The sequence below is a fragment of the Panthera pardus genome, unplaced genomic scaffold (genome assembly GCF_024362965.1).
Source record: "Panthera pardus isolate Hobbes unplaced genomic scaffold, ASM2436296v1 HiC_scaffold_17, whole genome shotgun sequence".
Classification (NCBI taxonomy): Eukaryota; Metazoa; Chordata; class Mammalia; order Carnivora; family Felidae; genus Panthera; species Panthera pardus.
Window position 1 is genome coordinate 37,075,886 of NW_026526732.1, and position 18,511 is coordinate 37,094,396.

General features: G+C 35.2%; 1 protein-coding gene across 2 annotated transcripts; it reads left to right on the plus strand.

Annotated features, from left to right (window-relative positions):
• Positions 1-994: 994 nt before the first annotated feature.
• On the plus strand, positions 995-18,075 carry KIAA0408 (KIAA0408 ortholog). 2 transcript variants are annotated; one of them, XM_019418291.2, is made up of 5 exons: positions 995-1,129; positions 6,352-6,714; positions 6,804-6,883; positions 8,852-10,172; positions 12,885-18,075. In XM_019418291.2, exons 1-5 carry the CDS (start codon positions 995-997, stop codon positions 13,056-13,058), a joined length of 2,073 nt encoding a protein of 690 aa, XP_019273836.2. In that variant the 3' UTR covers positions 13,059-18,075. The 2 variants fall into 2 exon arrangements, with proteins under 2 accessions (XP_019273836.2, XP_053760488.1); XM_053904513.1 differs by lacking the exon at positions 12,885-18,075 and adding an exon at positions 11,383-11,605.
• Positions 18,076-18,511: the final 436 nt, after the last annotated feature.

The window sequence follows — 18,511 nt, forward strand, 5'->3', positions numbered from 1 at the left end:
ATAAATAAACTAAATCTCAGAAATTTTAGATGACTTATAACAAAGTTACCAATGTGGTATTTTAAATTCCATCTTCAAACCCTAAACACGCATACCCTAAAAGCTAGAAATCTATTTCAGTCACAGCCTAATGTGATCAAGGATATCCTTGCAAAATGAGCAAACCATTTTCTTCAGTGCTCTGTATTCAGTAGCCTAAACAGATTTGAATATATGGTCCATTAGAAGAAAATGAGAGATAAGTTTTAACATGTGGCTCCCAGGATAACTTTGTTGTTTTTACATTTTCCTTGATGAAGTAAAATAATGAAGATATTTTTATGATTTAGTTTGTCCTTTTTTTTGCTGATACATCAGTCCCAGATCAACTGCCAACTCAGGTTTCTTATTAATACAATAATCCCATTTGGCATGGGCTTTAACTCTGAATATAAAATTGAAACTGTAGTCCAACACTGTTTCAGGACTTTAATTCATAGAAACATGTATTCTGGTTGCAACAGAAAAGGAGTAATTCTGTTGCAGTAGAATTTACCACGGTTGTGTAGATACATGGCCATACAGTTGAATTTCATACTACCACTCTTAGTCACAGAAAAAATTCCATCTTTAGATTAGATAGTTAAAAAGAATGCTTACATATCACGTATGTATTTAATTTTGCTGTCTGATTTCAGAAAGGGGGAAAAAAATTCTTTGGACAATACTTACTTTTTGACTGTGCTAGTCCTTCTTAAGCAGATTGTTAATCATCTCCTCTCTTCTTTTAAGGGCAGTGTTCCTATGGTTTGTTTATGTCATGGCTCTTAATAAAATGATAATGTGTTTTCAAAAGGCAAATGGATTTGGAACTCTTTCTTGTTATGTTTATATTAGGCTTTATTTTAAAGGCAAGTGGGACTGCTTCAAATAAAACAACTCCAAGCTTCCAAGAAACAGTTAAGAAGGCAGAGACAAGCAGAAATACCCCTTCACTAACACTCACACGGTTGCCATGGACCTGCATAAGCAGTGGGAGAACACAGAGACTAACTGGCACAAGGAAAAGATGGAGTTACTGGACCAGTTTGACAATGAAAGGAAGGAATGGGAGAGTCAATGGAAAATCATGCAGAAGAAGATAGAAGAGGTACAAGTTGATTTGTTTTGAATACATTGAAGCTTAAAGCTCAGAATGAAAATTCTGTTTCAAATTTGTGTTGTATTGGAAACTATTTCTCTTTTCCTTATTCCGCCTAAGAGATGCATGTCTCAGTGATATTTGCTAGATCAAAAATAGCAGAACCTTATCCAGTGGTATCCAAAGGACTATGCTTTTTTATAGCCCTGCATGAAAATTAAGGACTTAAAATGTCAATCTAAAGTATATCAATTTATTATTTTCTGACTGAAGTGCCTTGGTATCAAAAGTGAAGTATGTATTTTGCATGAGTTTTCAAACACAGGGTCCAGGAGGAAAATCTAAGAAAGGCATAATTGGTGGAACATATATTACAAATTGGGCATTAAAATACAGATCTTTCTTGAGATGATTTATGGATGATATCTACTAAAGGAAATTACATATTAGATAAGTCAGTATAGTCAAAAGGAGTGCCATATATCAAACAGAAAATGGCAGCGGGCGTGATATTTAATCTGGCAAAATGTGCCGGATTTATTGGCACGTTTGTGAGGAAAGGGTTATGAAATACGACGTGCCGTGACTCTGATACAAACAGCCATTTTATCCCCATTAACCATCCCTCAGCTTGTTGGCCCTGGAATATTCCCTCTAAGTGTTTACATTGATGTATTTTTTAAGCTTGTTTCAACACAAAATTATTTATACTTACCTTGCTTTCTTCTAGTGACATCCATGGTATTATATGGTTTGTGCACATTGCCTAAGTGATTATTTTTAACAGACTCTTTGGCCTTTATTCACAAGCAATCAAAGCTGGTGCTTTATGTGTTTATAGCACAAATATTTTTTTCATTAACAGCCATGTAATTGGTTGTGAATAAAATATAAATTGGCACACTGCAAGGAAAAATTAAAAGGGGTAGCTATTAAACTGTTTCTGTAACCTAGAACTGAGAAGGCAGGTATGTAGTGCATGATTATATTAAAAGGAGACTCCACTGCTCATACCTCTATAGTTTAGAAAATGTGTTTTGCTTACTCTCTTAACTCGTTTACCCAAAGACTGAGATTGCATCAACAAGGAGATGTCTAAGTCAAATAAGAATCCAAAATTCCAAACAGAAACCTGAAGTCATGGGTCATTAGTTCCCAAAGGCTTGGAAAGTCAGTTAGTAACTCAGATAAGTCTAGCATTAAAGCAAAAAAATTTAAAGGAGTCAGGATTAGTCTAGCCTATTGTTTAAGCCATGTAGCTAAAATAATCTGCTGTCTGGTTAAATATTTTAAGGTCAAATAATTATTCTGAAAACTCTGTAAATTCTATCTATGGTAAATATTACCCTTTTGATTAGTAGGCATTAAACATATTTTAAAAATAGGATGATGGTTTGTAGAAATACTATTCCTTTCTGCATCAAGGAGATAGAAGGCTGTAATATTTTTTTCTTCATCTTGGATAGTAACTGTAAGCTATTTATGTCTTACAGTGTGAAATATATAGCTCCATTACTGAGAATATGTTTGGATAATGTGCTTACCCCAGAATACTGATAGACAATGCTTTCTAATACCTGAATACTAACATTGTGCTCCCCTTATCATTCTAATATATATTTTTCTACTTCCAACTTTGTAGCCTGTGAGAATGTACTTTTAATACAACCATCTTGGAATACCTGGGTGGCTCTGTCGGTTGGGCAGTCAGCTCTTGATCTCGGCTCAGGTCTTGATCTCAGGGTCATGAGTTTGAGCCCCACATTGGGCTCTGCGCTAGGAGTGCAGCCTACTCAAAAAAATATATACTCATCTTACAGGCTACAAATGGGGGTAAAATAATTTTGATGAAGACAGGAGGAAAGTATTTTCACATGTCACAGAGAATCAAGACATTTTTTAAAACTAAAATTAATCAACACTTGAGGGGCGCCTGGGTGGCTTGGTCGGTTAAGTGTCCGACTTCGGCTCAGGTCATGATCTCACGGTCCGTGAGTTCCAGCCCCGCATCGGGCTCTGTGCTGACAGCTCAGAGCCTGGAGCCTGTTTCAGATTCTGTGTCTCCCTCTCTCTCTGCTCCTCCCCTGTTCATGCTCTGTCTCTCTCTGCCTCAAAAATAAATAAACGTTGAAAAAAAAGTTAAAAAAAAAAACAAAACATCAACACTTGAAAAAATTATATAACATGCCACAAGCATAACAGACTGTATTTGTTTAGCATATATCACTAGGTTCTGTGTATTAATTCAGAAACAAGTTTTTAAGCCAAGTACTAGAGAATTTTAGATTCCCTAATGTGCACATGTAACCATAGTGATTCCAAGTGATATCTTCTAGTGAGAGGACCCAGTGTTGTGTATTAAGATGCTAATGATTCTTTGCTCAGCCACTATCCACAATCATTGCATTTGCTATTGCAGAACCAACATGTACGTACTTGGATCATTTGAAACCTGGACTAATCCAAATAGAAGCCCTAGAAAGAGTTCTTATATACCTGGGATTTTTTTTTTTTTAATCATGTTGCAATTTTTCCTATTTGTTGCCTTGTTTCAAATAATCAGATAACCATTGACAATTTTTTGGATATGAAATAACACAGATTTCCTTATACAAAATAAATTTGTTTTTCATCAATAGCATGATATTATTTGCTTCTCCATACCTCACTTAAATCTCAAGAGAATTTAAAGTGGGATATAAAATGTTATATAAGGTAAAGTATTTCAAAATAAAAAAAAAAAGAGATGAAGACAGAAGGATTTTATGTGAAATGCATGCAGCTAGCCTTTCTAGTAACTAACAGAAAAATTGTCAGAAACATATTTCCCAATATTCAGAACAAGCAAACCTATTTCCCAGAAATAGCACTTTTGTTCCTGATTTTGAAACTAAAGCAATTTTGTTTTTCACCCATAGCTCCTCAAAAAAAAAGAACAATGTCACCAATGTCATGATAAGCATCCTTAGATTCAACAACTAAGGATTCCCAACTTTTGTGGGTTGCTTCTTATGATATCTCTCAAGATCAGCCCAAATCATAATGCTCACAATAGCTCAGAACAAGTAAGTTTATGAGGGCTAAAACAATTGAATCATGGCTATAATTTGATGTTATCCTGAGATTATCCAATGATAGATATGTAAGTATCCTTGGAAATAAATATATTGTATATCCTTCAGACACCAATTATGCTTAGTGCTTCCTTCATCTGAGATTTGGGTAAATATTGAGCAGCAATAAATCTTTTGTTATACTCCTTGACTAAAAGATGTCTGTAGATATAGGTTGTGGCTATAAAATGTAGTCATTTGCTTCAATAGTTATCTGACAGAAGCCTTTGAAATTTGCCAAGCTTTCCCACAACTCAAGCCTGAGGAGAAAGCCACTTCTTCTATTTAGGGGTAAGCTGAGTGCATGCCTGCAGATTAAACTAAACTTTCATCAAGAAATAATTTGGGATGGGGGCACCTGGGTGACTCAGTTGGTTGAGTGTCCGACTTTGGCTCAGGTCATGATCTCACGGTTCGTGAGTCCAGGCCCCACGTCAGGCACCCTGCTGTCAACATAGAGCCCACTTCGGATCCTGTGACCCCTCTCTCTCTCTGTTCCTGCCCTGCTAGCACTCTCTCTCTCTCAAAAATAAAGAAACATTAAAAAGAAAGAAAGAAAAAAAAAAAGAACGAATTTGGGATCCACTCTAACATAGACTGAAAGATAATAAAGCCTTAGAATTCTAATATCACATAGCACAGGGTCACATTTGTTTTAATCAAGGTAAGAAATCTTTTTTGAATGTGTATAGGCCTGCCATTAAAAAAATCTTAGTAATACCTAGTGTTATGCCCAGAATTTGTGATCCCCAAAGACCACCGGGGAGCCGAGTCCGATGCAAAAGCAAAGAGCCTTTATTCGAGCTAGCTCGAGCTCAATCCCCTACCTGCACCGACGCAGAGGTGAGATACCTGGGAGAGAGAGCGAGTTTCAAAAGGACAAAGGTTTTATTGGGACATAGGGGCAGTTGGTGAGATAATGGCTGTGGCCTCAGCCGATTGGCTGGGGAAGGGTCAGAGTCCTGTTAGGCAGGTGAGCAGGAGGTTACTCAAGGGGAGGACGCATGGTCAAGGTGAAGGACACAGAACAAGATGGAGTCGGCTGGCGTAGGCCCACCCTTTCACCTGGTAAATACCTCAGTAACACCAACATAACTTCCAAAGGAAACATCTTTTGATTTCACAATATCTACTTAGGCAATGAAATGAACTGACATACTATATGATATTGTCAACTATTTAGACACTGGAATGTTGGCATACAAGTGCAATCATGCATTTTTTAAGCATTAATATCAGTTAAACTCTTGCTTTTCTCCAAAAGCAGTTAGAGAGCATGACTTGTATGCTCTCTCTCTCCAAAATAAATAAACATTAAAAAGAAAAAAGAAATACTACTCCTGAGATCATGATTACACTATGTGTTAACTTACTTGGATTTAAATAAAATTTAAAAATTTTAAAAAAAGGAAAAAAAGGGAAATAATGTGGGATCCACTCTAACATAGATTAATAGATGATCAAAGCCTTAGAATTCTAATATCACATAGAACAGGGTCACATTTGTTTTAATCAGGATGAGAAATCCTTTTTGAATGTGTATAGGGTTGCTATTAAAAAAAAATCTCAGTAATTCCTAGTAATACTTCAGTAGCACCAACACAACTTGCAAAGGAAACTTCTTTTGATTTCATGATATCCACATGATATTGTCAACTATTTGGCATACAAGTGGAATCATGTATTTTTAAAACATCATTTTAATATCAGTTAAACTCTTGCTTTTCTCTGAAAGCAGTTAGAGAGCATGACCAGTAATTGATTCAGGACATTTCAACTTGGTTAACAGTGCTTCTACATCATCATGATGTACCTCTATATACATTTATATAGATACAAGTTGTTTGTTTGTTTTTAATTTTTGCAGAGTTGATTTCTACACAAAGATACAAAAATTACCATCCATACCTTGACCTACTAAAATTAGTCTTTATGGTTCACCCAAGTTGTTCTGGCTAATCACATTTGAGAAGCACTACTCAGAGGCATGAACATTAATACCCCAGAGCAGTATATCATGAAATGGCAAAGAGAACTCAGAATGGTGTGCTTAGTATCAAAAAAAATTGACAAAGTAAACTAGGGGGAGAAAAAGTTTTATCTTTGCTTTCCTTACAGCTTTGCCATGAAGTAAAGCTTCGGAGGAAAATCAACATGAATGAACGTGCTAAGATCCTTGATCATGATAGTGAAAAAGCGATTCAAGATAAAGTGGTGGAATCTTCTCCAAATTACCCCAATTCAGGACAATGCGAATTTACAGGGATGAATCACGGGGATGATCTGGAAAAAGAAAATAAAACAGAGCAGAGCTTACTCCGTGAAGGAAATCAAATGTGTAAGGAACAAAAAGCAACAAAAAAGTCAAAAGTAGGGATTATGGATCCTTTGGCCACAGATAACCAAAAACAATGTGGAGCGTGCCCTGGCCTGAGGCCTTCCAGGGTAGAGGACAGGAGCTGTTCTGGCGCCCTCAACACAGTAAGTAGGACTGTGATTAGCTTAGAACTGTTTCTGAAGAAATACTTACATTTCAAAGTGCTAACATGCTATTGCTTATATGTATAAAGGCTCTGGAAGAACTTGCGAAAGTTAGTGAAGAATTATACAGCTTTCAAGAGGAAATCCGAAAGCAGTCTAACCACAGAAGGTATGCTGGTACATCTATGATTATTTCATATCAGAAAATCAAGAAAAATATTGTTTTCAGTTAAGGAATCCCAACTGCCTTTTCCTTACACTTTGTTAAGTGAGAATTAACAATGAGTTATTAAAGTCTGTTATCTTAGGAAATAAAAACCTTAATTGAATATATCTCTGTTTTTGATTTTTAAACCAAATCTTCTCATTCTTTGTAATTTGTTAAGAATATTGTACTCTTTTGGTATTTGGTTAAGATATACTATGCATAATACATTAACAACTATATTCTAATGTAGTTCTTTTTCATTTTGAGTGTTTGGCCAGTGGAAGAGCCTATAGCTGGGCTAATCCAGTTAAATACACCTGTAAAACATGTCAGACTTAACAATGTGGAATTTTAATTATATAATGATGTTCTACTGCAGTCTTTTATACCTAAGAGTCGTTTATTTCTCTACATTTATTTGGTATATAATGGAAGCATACATAATTCTCAACACAACATATTGTAAATATGTGTACACACACATATAATGATATTTTAAAAAGCCGTTTCAATTTAGAAGCACCTATATAATTGTAAGTTTTCACCAAATTGAAAAATAAATTGGTATGCTCTACAAGGTAAGTAAAGAGAGATTGTTCTAGGATCAATATTTATCTCATAGTGAGGGAATGTGCTTTTCTTAAAAAGCAACAGCAATGTATACCCATATTTTTCTTTAGCTGTTAAGAAGCTCAGAAAGAGGGGCGCCTGGGTGGCTCAGTCAGTTAAGCGTCCGACTTCAGCTCAGGTCACGATCTCGCGGTCCGTGAGTTCAAGCCCCGCATCGGGCTCTGGGCTGATGGCTCAGAGCCTGGAGCCTGCTTCAGATTCTGTGTCTCCCTCTCTCTCTCTGCCCCTCCCCCGTTCATGCTCTCTCTCTGTCTCAAAAATAAATAAAACGTTAAAAAAAAAAAAAAAGTTCAGAAAGAATTTTTGTATTGACCTCAATAGATTTTCTCATATAACCATGTTTTATACATAATTTTGCCCTCTACCTGCCCATTTCACTTTTGCCTACCATTCTCTACTAATAAGTATTTATCTATACTTTATTGTAATCTGTTTCATAATACTTTACAAGTTGAAGAAATATAAATACTATCTATATTTATCAGTATGATCAATTAACTTTAATTGACATTGTTGAATTTATATTGTTGCTATATTTAGGTTTTTTGTTTTGATTAAACTTAGAAAAGACTCACCTGTCAATTTTCTTTTACAAACCACACCTGGTATACAAGTTCTCCTTGCTACTCCATAAACTTTAGAAGAAAGTTCAAAATCCTTAGTATGTAATTCAAATACATTACAATGTAACTTAATGTTTCTTTCATCCTCCACCCTCTGCTTTATGATCCATCCATACCAAAGTGCTCCCTATACCTTGAAGAGCCACCCTATTTTTATTGTGGCTCACTTTGCCCACATGATGCCCAAATGACATCTTCCATTTGGTAATACTTATGTTTCACTGAACTTTTATTCAGATTTCTGTCATACTTCTTAGCTTAGAATGTCATTTCAAAGTCAAGAGAAGGAACTTGAGCTCACGTGACATAATGAATAGGAATTGAGCAGGTAGAGCAGAGGTAAGGAAATGGCTGGAGAGAACCCACAGAAATGGAAATCCCAGTAGCAGACACTCAAGAGACTACACAGTATAGTCTAAGTGTAAGAGACAATTTGAGAATGTAATGGAAAGATAGTTTGGGTCAGACCATGTAGGCTGTGAGGGCAGTACTGAGAGGTGGACTTGATCCTACAGTAAAAGGACTTGGGGGTTTTGACTAGAGAATTTATATGAAAATGCTGTTTGGGAAGTTGTGAGTCCTTGTAGCAGAAATTCATTGCTTATGCCATGGTTTCTTTTGAGAACTTGTCCTAAATAAAGTTATCACTAATATAACTTGTTTTATAATTGTTTAGAATGAAGTCAGATTCTTTTCTTCAGGAAATGCCCAATGTAATTCATATGCGTCACAGAGACCACATGATCAACGATGGCCAGGGCATTCTTCCAATTGATTTAGAAAAAGAAAAGCAGAAAAATAGAAAGAATCTGAGCTGTTCCAATGCGCTCCAAAGCAATTCTATGAAAAAATATGAATTTGATACAATTGATCTGCAAAGAAATGAAATTCCACCACTTCCTCCTCCAAGAAGCACATCTCGAAATTTTCCCAGCTCATTTTCTGAACAAGCTCATGAAAGTTTGAAGGACAGTTTAGACCACAACAGCCACGTGACCCAAGAGGGTCAAGGTGAAAGGAACTACAGTCCTGATTTCCTTTTGAAGCTGTGTCTAAATGAAGGGAAGACTTTGAAAGATGGTATCATGTTCCCTTTGTTGGCACCCAAAACCAAAATAGATAACCAGCATCCATGTGATGAAAGTGTTGGACTTGGCATGTGGTCATATGACACAGGGATCAGTGCAAAAAATAGTCCCTCTACATTGTGGTATCAGAAAATCTGCTCTACTCCCAATAAGCCAAAATGTGAAAAGATGATTCCAGATCATTCTGCTAAATCTCATCCTGATCTTCATATAAGTAGTGACCGTAGCTCTTCAGTGACAGAGAGCAGTGGGTCACTTAGAAGTTTCAATTGTGACTTTAAGAGGACAACTAGGAATGAAAAGCTGGCAGCAAAGACTGATGAATTTAACAGAATTGTATTTAGAACAGATAGAAATTGTCAGGCAATACAGCAAAATCAAAGCTACTCAGAATCATCTGAAGATCCTAAGCCCTGTGATACCTTAATTACTCATATAGGTAACATATCAGAAAATGATGATGTGTCTGATATTCTGAAAACCAGTGTCCACGTGCCCGTGCCTGTGCCCAAAGAAAATGTGCCTGACAATCCCACCAAAAAATTCACAACAGGCCTCGTCAGACAAATGCAGGAACACATGAGTCCTAGCAGTTATCGGAGTATGCTCCAAGAGCATGACTGGAGACCAAGTAATTTGTCTGGCCGGCCAAGATCAGCTGATCCTAAGTCAAATTATGGTGTTGTGGAAAAGCTGCTGAAAACCTATGAGAAGTCAACAGGGCCTGCATTGCAAAATTCTAAATGCTTCCAGGATAATTGGACCAGATGTAATTCTGATGTCAGTGGTGGGTCCACATTAAGTCAGCATTTACAAATACTTCAATTAGAACAAGAGCTTCAGCAAAACACAGCTATGTATGGAGCACAGCAAGTTAAACGACGAGTAGATTGGAAAAAGATAACAGAGGTGAGAAAACAATTAACATATGTTGGTAGAACTGTGTCCATAGTTAGCAGTGGCTCAGAGTTCAGTCAATTGCCCATTTCTATAAATAAAATGTAGGCACATATTTTGGCATCTTCTTAACTTTTCAACCCTTTATTTCTGAATAAGCATAAACCTTAGGACTGTAACTCAACATGAACTTCTTAAAATACAGTTTTTAAGACTGGGAATAGTACATGACAACTCTTTTAACATTCTGAAATGGGACAACATAAGTAAAATAAATGGGCTTAAGAACCTCAAGAAGATCAAATGTTTGTTTTAAGTTTCTTTCTTGAAAAAACATTCCAAAAATGCATGGATTGGTTTATAGAATTTTATTCTTCTAAAGTTTTTATATTTTTAAGAAAAGAGTATTGGAAATATTTTTAAAATAACTTTTCACTTCTTGGCCATGATTACTGCAGTCATTCCCAGCATTTGATTCATTTTCCTTCTCATGGGATTAGTCACATGAATGTGACTATGGGTATAACACATCATAAAATAGTGCCTCATAGAGTTCTCTTATTTGTGGAGCAGAAAGGCAGTACATGGAAATAAAATTATGTTATAGCTTAAAATTTTTTAAGGCCATTCTTATTTGTGTAAATCCTTAGCATGAAAACTGCTCCCCCAAAATAAGTATTTAAATAAACAGTTATTCTTTCTTTGTTCCAATTTGTTCGCAAAAGAATATATTCTTTGTTAGTTATGGGAGAAAAAGAGGTGGAAGAGATTGGTGTTTACAAAAAAGAGCTCTCCAACAGTCCCTTTTTATGCATGATTTACAAAAAGTTACATGGTGACATATTGTTATCATTTGCTAATGCTTCAAAAAATCCTAGTTTTGCAAAATGCAGTGTGTGTGCAGCATAGTTTTAAGCTATGCAGGTTGCCTTCTTCTGGTGTAAAAAAATTATTTTTATATGGCTTTCAGACTCCATAAAAATATCAGTTTGGGGGTGCCTGAGTGGTTCAGTCCGTTAAGCATCTGACCCTTGATCTCACCTCAGATCTTGATCTCAGGGTGGTGAGCTCAAGCCCTCCTTTCATGCTGGGCGTGAAGCCCATTTAAGAAATAAAGTTAAAATAAATAAAAACATCAGTTTTTATCTATTTTATCAGAAACCTTGCCTGTTTGTACAAGGTACAAATAATTACCCTGCTTTTGTATTTCTCTGTGTTTCAGTTGAGCCCATAAATACCTGGAAAGCCCTATAGCTTCAGACGGCAAAAGGAAATGTGTTGTAAAATAACCAGCCAAATATTGATCCGCTACATTTTTGCACTGGTCGAGAATTTGGGAGGGGTCCTATAGTGTAGATTCTTAAGAGTAGTTCTTCATCCCCTCCCTCACCCTGCTGCTGGTGGAAATTTTAAAAAAATAAGATTCCAAAGAGAGAAAAAGAAAATGCAGATTATTGTCATAAGAATAGAGACCATCCTCACTACCCATCTCAGCTGAAAGAGCACAGGCTTTGTTAAGAAGGTCAGTAATAATACTCTGGTATAATATGTGTCATGGAAGCTTTAAAAAAAATTTTTTTTAATGTTTGTTCATTTTAGAGAGTGCAAGTGGGGGAAGAGCAGAGAGAGAGAGGGACAGAGGATCCCAAGCGGGCTCTGCACTGACAGCAGCAAGCCCAGTGCAGGGCTAAAACTCACAAACTGAAAGATCATGATCTGAGCTGATGTCAGCTGGACACTTTGAGCCATCCAGGTGCCCCTTTTGAATTTTTTAAATATTTTTTTAATATTTTTTAATGTTCATTTATTTTTGAGAGGGAGAGAGACAGAGCGTGAGTGAGAGAGGGTCAGAGAGAAGGGGAGACACCGAATCCAAAGCAGGATCCAGGCTCTGAGCTGTCAGCCCAGAGTCCCAAGTGGGGCTCAAAACCAGGACCCTTGAGATATCATGACCTCAGCCAATGTAAGACGCTTAACCAACTGAGGCACCCAGGCACGTGAATTTTTTTAATTGCAAGGGTCTAAGAATGTTTTTCTTCCATTAAAATAGAAAGAGAGAAAACAAGGAAGAAATGAAAGAAAAGAAAGGGAAAGGAAGGAAATGGTTTAAGTCTTCAGATAATGACCAATATAGTGATTCTTTATTAGCATTTATAATAAAACTATATTTTAAAATATGTTCATGATAACTTTGAAACTTGAGAAATAGTAACAACAGCTCTTGGAAAAAAAGATAGCATCAGATAAATCATTTGGTGATCTGTGTGCAATTTTGCTTATGATTTCTGAAAGTTCCAAAAACTTGACATAAATGAGCACAGTTTCTCCTGTGAATTATTAGCTTTTTGTTTTTAATAACACTAAAATATCCTAATATCCTTCTAAGAAACATTTAGAGCTCCATCATCAAGTTTATCTAACATAAACTTTTGAATCCTGAACTCATCGTTTTAAAAAATTGTTGTTTTAAAACAGTTGTATTAAAATTTGGCAATGTGAAAAGATCTACAAGATTATCAAATGTCATATTCCATATTAAAAATGAACTGCTTTGATTAAAACATTTAAGACCACAAATATTAGACAATTACCCTCTTTAGTTATTGATGCTTTTACTTGCTTATAAATATGCTAATACATTAACCCTGTAGTTGGGATCCATAACATATTAAGCCCATTTTTTGTGCTTGTATAGTGAGATAAATGTCTTCCTTTGTCTCCTAGGAATCCATGGCAGCGAAATCTTCACCTGGAAAAGGATTTTCCCGACCTGCTAGACCAGCAAATCGCCGTCTCCCATCCAGATGGGCCTCGAGATCTCCATCGGCGCCCCCCGCCTTGCAGAGAACTACCCCCAGCTATACCTTTTCTCTGCAATCTGCAGCATCGATGGTCTGAGTCTCTGGCCTGGATTGCTAGATGACAAAAGTCCTAATTGCCAAACAGAGCATTCTGAGTGTTTACAGCCAATCCGGTCTCTTCTCTGTCTTTCAAGATCACTGGGACAGACAGTTTAAATCTTAACTTCCCATCAGTCTTCAGTGTTTTTAATCTATGGAATAATTATCTTCCTGTATTTTGATTTCTTAGATCAGAATTTTTTAATGCCATCTTCATTAATTTGCCAGTATGATTTAAGTCAAAACAATGTACTATATTGTATATTCTATCTTTCTTGCAAGTGGCAGAAAGCAAGGTTATGTGCATGGCCATGTGTTTGTAGGTGCATGTGTTGAAACAGGAAGTATCCTAGTATGTACTTAGATAAGAAAAACTTCTGTGCTAGTGTTGACTTTGAAATTATAATATGTATACCTATATATTCTTTGTGTTTATTTAAAATTTTTGAAAATATACAGTACTATTTCTATTTTGTATACCTTTTAATAGGTATCCACTTAAGGCATTTGAGGTACATATATTAACTAACCACTTTCTTGGTCCCAACTACATTGAAAAATAAGAATTATACACATTAATAACACTTGGTAGATTTCTATATACAACTCATAGTTTCTTAACCAATGTAAGGATGGACTAATGCCATTAATCTCCTTGTTTATTCTTTTAATAAATAAAATTGTCACAGGTTTAATAGATCAGACTTCCAAAGCAAACATAAAATGTTCACAAAATCTTTTGTATATCATTTGGTAGTCTATTATGGCTTTAACCGTGTACTTGATCCCCAGAGCCACATCATGAGACTGCCTTAGAAACAACAGAACTTAAAAATGAACTTATTTTGTCAACTTCAGTAACAAATAATCCTTAAATAGGATATGAAAATAAATTCAGTTATGTTGAATTCTACTTTTTTGTTAAATTGTAGTAAGCTGTTAGTTAAGCTCCTTCATTTGAAGTCATATTTAGAGGTAAGTCATTTCCTTTTTTTTTTTCTAATTTTCTCTAAAATTAGTAGTAAAAAGCTAATTCATCTTTTTATTAACAGGGAAGATTAGAAATGATATTTCATTGAGAGCCAAATTATAATATATTTCTTATAGTGTGCTACATTAAAAAAAAAAAAGCCTTAAAGTAAACTTTGGCATCCATGAGTAGGATAAGGAACAGAAATGTGTATTTTGGCCACAGTTACACACAGTGAACATGTAAGATCTATGTTGAGAACTGAAAGAAGTATGAATGCTGAGGTGTTTGGAATTCTACATGGACGATCTTAGAAGCACCTTTGCTCTCTCTGGTCTCTCTATAAAACCAACTTCGTTAGTAGATACTTCTATGTAAGCTTTTCTTTTACTACCAGAAAGGTTAAGAAATTCCTGTGACATAAGCACCCATGACCTTCTTCTTATGATATATTCTAACAATTAAGAGTAATTCATTTCATTATACATCATGACTTGAGGTAAAGTAAATAATTTCCAAATCCCAGACTGCCTTAAAATGCTCAAGACTGTTGCTTGATGATGGACAGATTTGTACTTTCCAATAAGGAGAGTTTATAGGAGTTGAGCTGAATTAAACTTCTAGAATGTGAGGATGGAGCAGATGGTAAGTAAAGGCTATAGATCCATTCTTTTTTGGAATAGTTTGAGAAGAACAGGTATAAACTTTTCTTTAGATTTTGGTAAAATTCGCCTGTGAAACCATCTGGCCCTGGACTTTTGTTTGTTGAGAGTTATTGGTTACTAATTCAATTTCTTTGTTGGTAATTGGTCTGTTCAAATTTTCCATTTCTTCCCTGTTTCAGGTTTGGTAGGTTATATGTTTCTAGGAATCTATCCCTCTCTTCTAGGTTGTCCAATTTGTTGGAATATAGTTTCTCATAATATTCTCTTATAATTGTTTATATTTCTGTGGTTGGTGTTTAGATACACTCATTTAATTCTTGTTTCTTTCAGGAATATCCTTTTCCATAGGAAACCTATCAGAGACAAGTAACCTAGATGCCAACTGATGTCATTTATGTTTTATGCTTTTCATCTAGAAGTGGGGAAACACTAGGACAATGGTAGTTTTTGGCATACAATAATAGACCCGCTTGGAAGGTGCTGCTATGCCACAGTGGAAAGACTGCCCGAGAACTGGGCAACATCCCTGCTCCCCTCTATCACTGTATCCCAGGTAGTCTGATGTGGATCTGTAGTTCCTATCTTTAACTACAAGTCAGAATATTGAGGATTTCTTTAAAAAAAAAATTAGATTCCTGACCTCATTTCATATTTACTAGAGCAGAATTTCCAAGGGTGCAGGGTGGGAATCTGGAGTCTTTAATAAAACAATAACAACAGCAACAAGAAAGCAAAATATCTAATGATTAGAGAGATTTGGAAGCAGTGACATTGATGCCCCAATAGATGGGTACCATTGGGTAGTCACATTGCTTCCCTGGGACTTGCTTTTGTTACCTATAAAAGAAAAGGATTATATTATCAGGCATACAATTTTAAACCACCTTTTCTATTACCATTTGAATGAAACAGTGGGACATATTTTAACACCTTCCTATGTTGACTAAAATCATAGCATGGTAGAGTTTAAAACTAAAAACTTAGTATATAGTCCAACTCCTTGATTGTAAAGATATACTAAAACAAAAGTTATTGAAATATTCTGTTTTCTCTTTTAAAATATTTTATAATTTTTTATGAAAAACCTATCAGGTAAATGGCAATTATCCTTGAAAAATATTTTTTTATGTATTGTGATTTTTAACTGGTAGTTTTTCTACTTTGGATGAGCATGTTCTTCCCAACAACATACCCTTCATTATGCTGTCATTGCTGGATTTAAGACATTTGTCAACGTTTCAGAAATATTTGCTTAGAAACACTTGTATTAATAGACGTTTTCCTGAGCAGACTATTGGGGAGAAAACTTACATTATTTCAACTGAGGAGTCTGCTCTCAGAAAGGAATAAGAACAAGGCAGAAAAAGTGCTTGAGTTTTTGTGCATGTGTGTGTGTGCACACAATCCTTGCACGAGTTCTCTATATTGCCTTATCACCAAAGCCAAATATAAATATGTACATTATGTTTGCATAATTCACTTTATCAAAAATTAACCTTAACTTTCATTTGTTTTTACGTAGACAATGAAGATGACCAGATATTATCATGCATGATTTACCTCTACATAGAGGATTTAGCCAGACTCCATGTCATTCTGAGAAAATATCTGGACCTAAAAAAAGAATCTGCTTCCTTACAAAGATTTTTAAAATTATTTCCAGGCATAGGCACATTTATTGACAAACAACTACTTGACATTAAAATCTCCTTCAGTGATTGGAAGTTATCAAATAAAATAGATATGGAAACACCTGCTGTGGCATGTACATACATTGAGAACATTTTGATTTTCTTCCTTTTCTATAGTGATCTCCAGTAAAGCCGAAAGTTTTATGAAGTCTAAAATCACACTTAAGCCTAGCTTCTCTTAAAATATCTCTACATAATAAAATCTAAAAGCCACGTCTGTATGAATTCCTGCACCTGGCCACACAAAACCCCATATGATTTCTTATACCGGACAGCCACTCTGCCCATTTAACCACTTATTGAATTTTTGTTTCAAAAATATTACTCCTTTGAAACTTGCCTTTACATGTGGAATTAGTTTAATTATTTTTAGATAGATTCAGATTTCTATTATAGTACTATTTTGCTTCCAATTCTGCATGTTTCTTCTTCAGTAGCAAGTATCATTATTAGAATTTACAACTATGACATGCTTAATATAGCACATAATATGGTCTTTCAAAAAAATTGGCTTCATAAAGTAAAAAAATTAAAACAAAAAAAAGTTGGGGGGCAGCTTTCATGCAAGTGTCTACTCAACATTTTTCATGCAAGTGTCTACTCAACTGTAGGAATTTTTCTTCTCATAAAAAATAATTTTTGTTCCAGTGAGGGAAAAAACCAAAAAATTTAAAATCTGATACATATTGCAATGATCTTATTAATCCAAAATGTACAATTTGGCAAATTCTGAAAAAAAATAGTATGCTTATATGAAGCTGTGATGTAATCTAGAAATGAAGGAAGAGTCGAGAATGGGAAGGACCATAAAAGTCATGCAGAACAATCTCGTGGAGATGGGAGAAACTTGAAACTCAGAGAGGTCTGTGTGCTTGCCAAGGTTATAAGGATGGGCAGCAACCTGGCCTCCAACACCAGTGTCCTGCCTTCCTTGTACACCTATGTGCATCTATGACTTGGTGGTTCACAAAGCACATTTATATTCCTTGACTTGTTTACTTACAACAAACTTCAGGCTGGCCTCTGTGATTTCTCATTACAGTTGGAGAAATTAAGTAATGAAGATAATAGAATAAATATTTCCCAAGATAATACTGAGAAATATATAGGTGGTTGCCCAGACTCCTAATGCAAGCTCTTTCCCAAAAAAAGAGGAAGAGGAAGAGCAGTTCTTTTCCACTTATGTTTTATGCATGAAACAAGTTGTTTATTTTGCTTTCATTGAGAGTTTCTCTTAATTTTGCCTTTCAATTTTCTTAATCAAGGTTCATCATTCATGATTTATATGGTTTCAATGGTTTCAAGAGTTAGTATTAAAGAAGTCATGAAGAAGGCTCACTTTATCAAAAAATTTTTTTTCATTTTTTGATGCCTATCCTCTAATATTGTATACATTTTGTATATGGGCCAAAATGTTGAAGGTAAACTAATAAGTAGCCAAAGCAATCCTCGTCTATAGTACCAAGTGAATCCTGATCTCTTCAACCTTCAAAAGAATCATAGAAAAATTTTCATACTATAGGACTTAAATGTACTACAAAATAAATGAGAACTTTCCCTTGAAGCTTGCAGTTATTTCCAATTTATAATCTTACTCTGAAATAAATTGTATCTGCCAATTTCATTTTGAGGCTTTATCCTCTAATTACTTATGTAATTTTATAAAAATCATTAAACAAATTCAATCCAGCTATTTGGGATCTGTAGATTTTTTTCCTATATAATGCCGTTCAGCCTCAAAATAATGCCAAATTATCTAACTTGAATTATATACATTTTTTAATCTTTGCACAAAATTTTGTGTTAAAGTTAACCCAGTAAAAAATTCTCTGAATTGATACCTGGAGTGAAATATTCAATATGCAATGAAGGCCAGAGAACCATTTATAATATTTTTTAAAAGAAGTCACATGTTGGAGTAAAAGTGGGCAATATAGTCTCTACCTGCTAAAATTCAAGAGGTAAATTGTTGGGAATAAAGATTCTTCCTAGGAGATCCCAGGCAAGGAGAGAGGAGCTGAGACAAGCATGTCACCTTGTTAAAAAGGAAGCTGGTCATGGTGCAGCCCAGGGAGCAAAAACTATATGAATTCATAACTTACTCAACTCAGCAAAAGCAAGCACT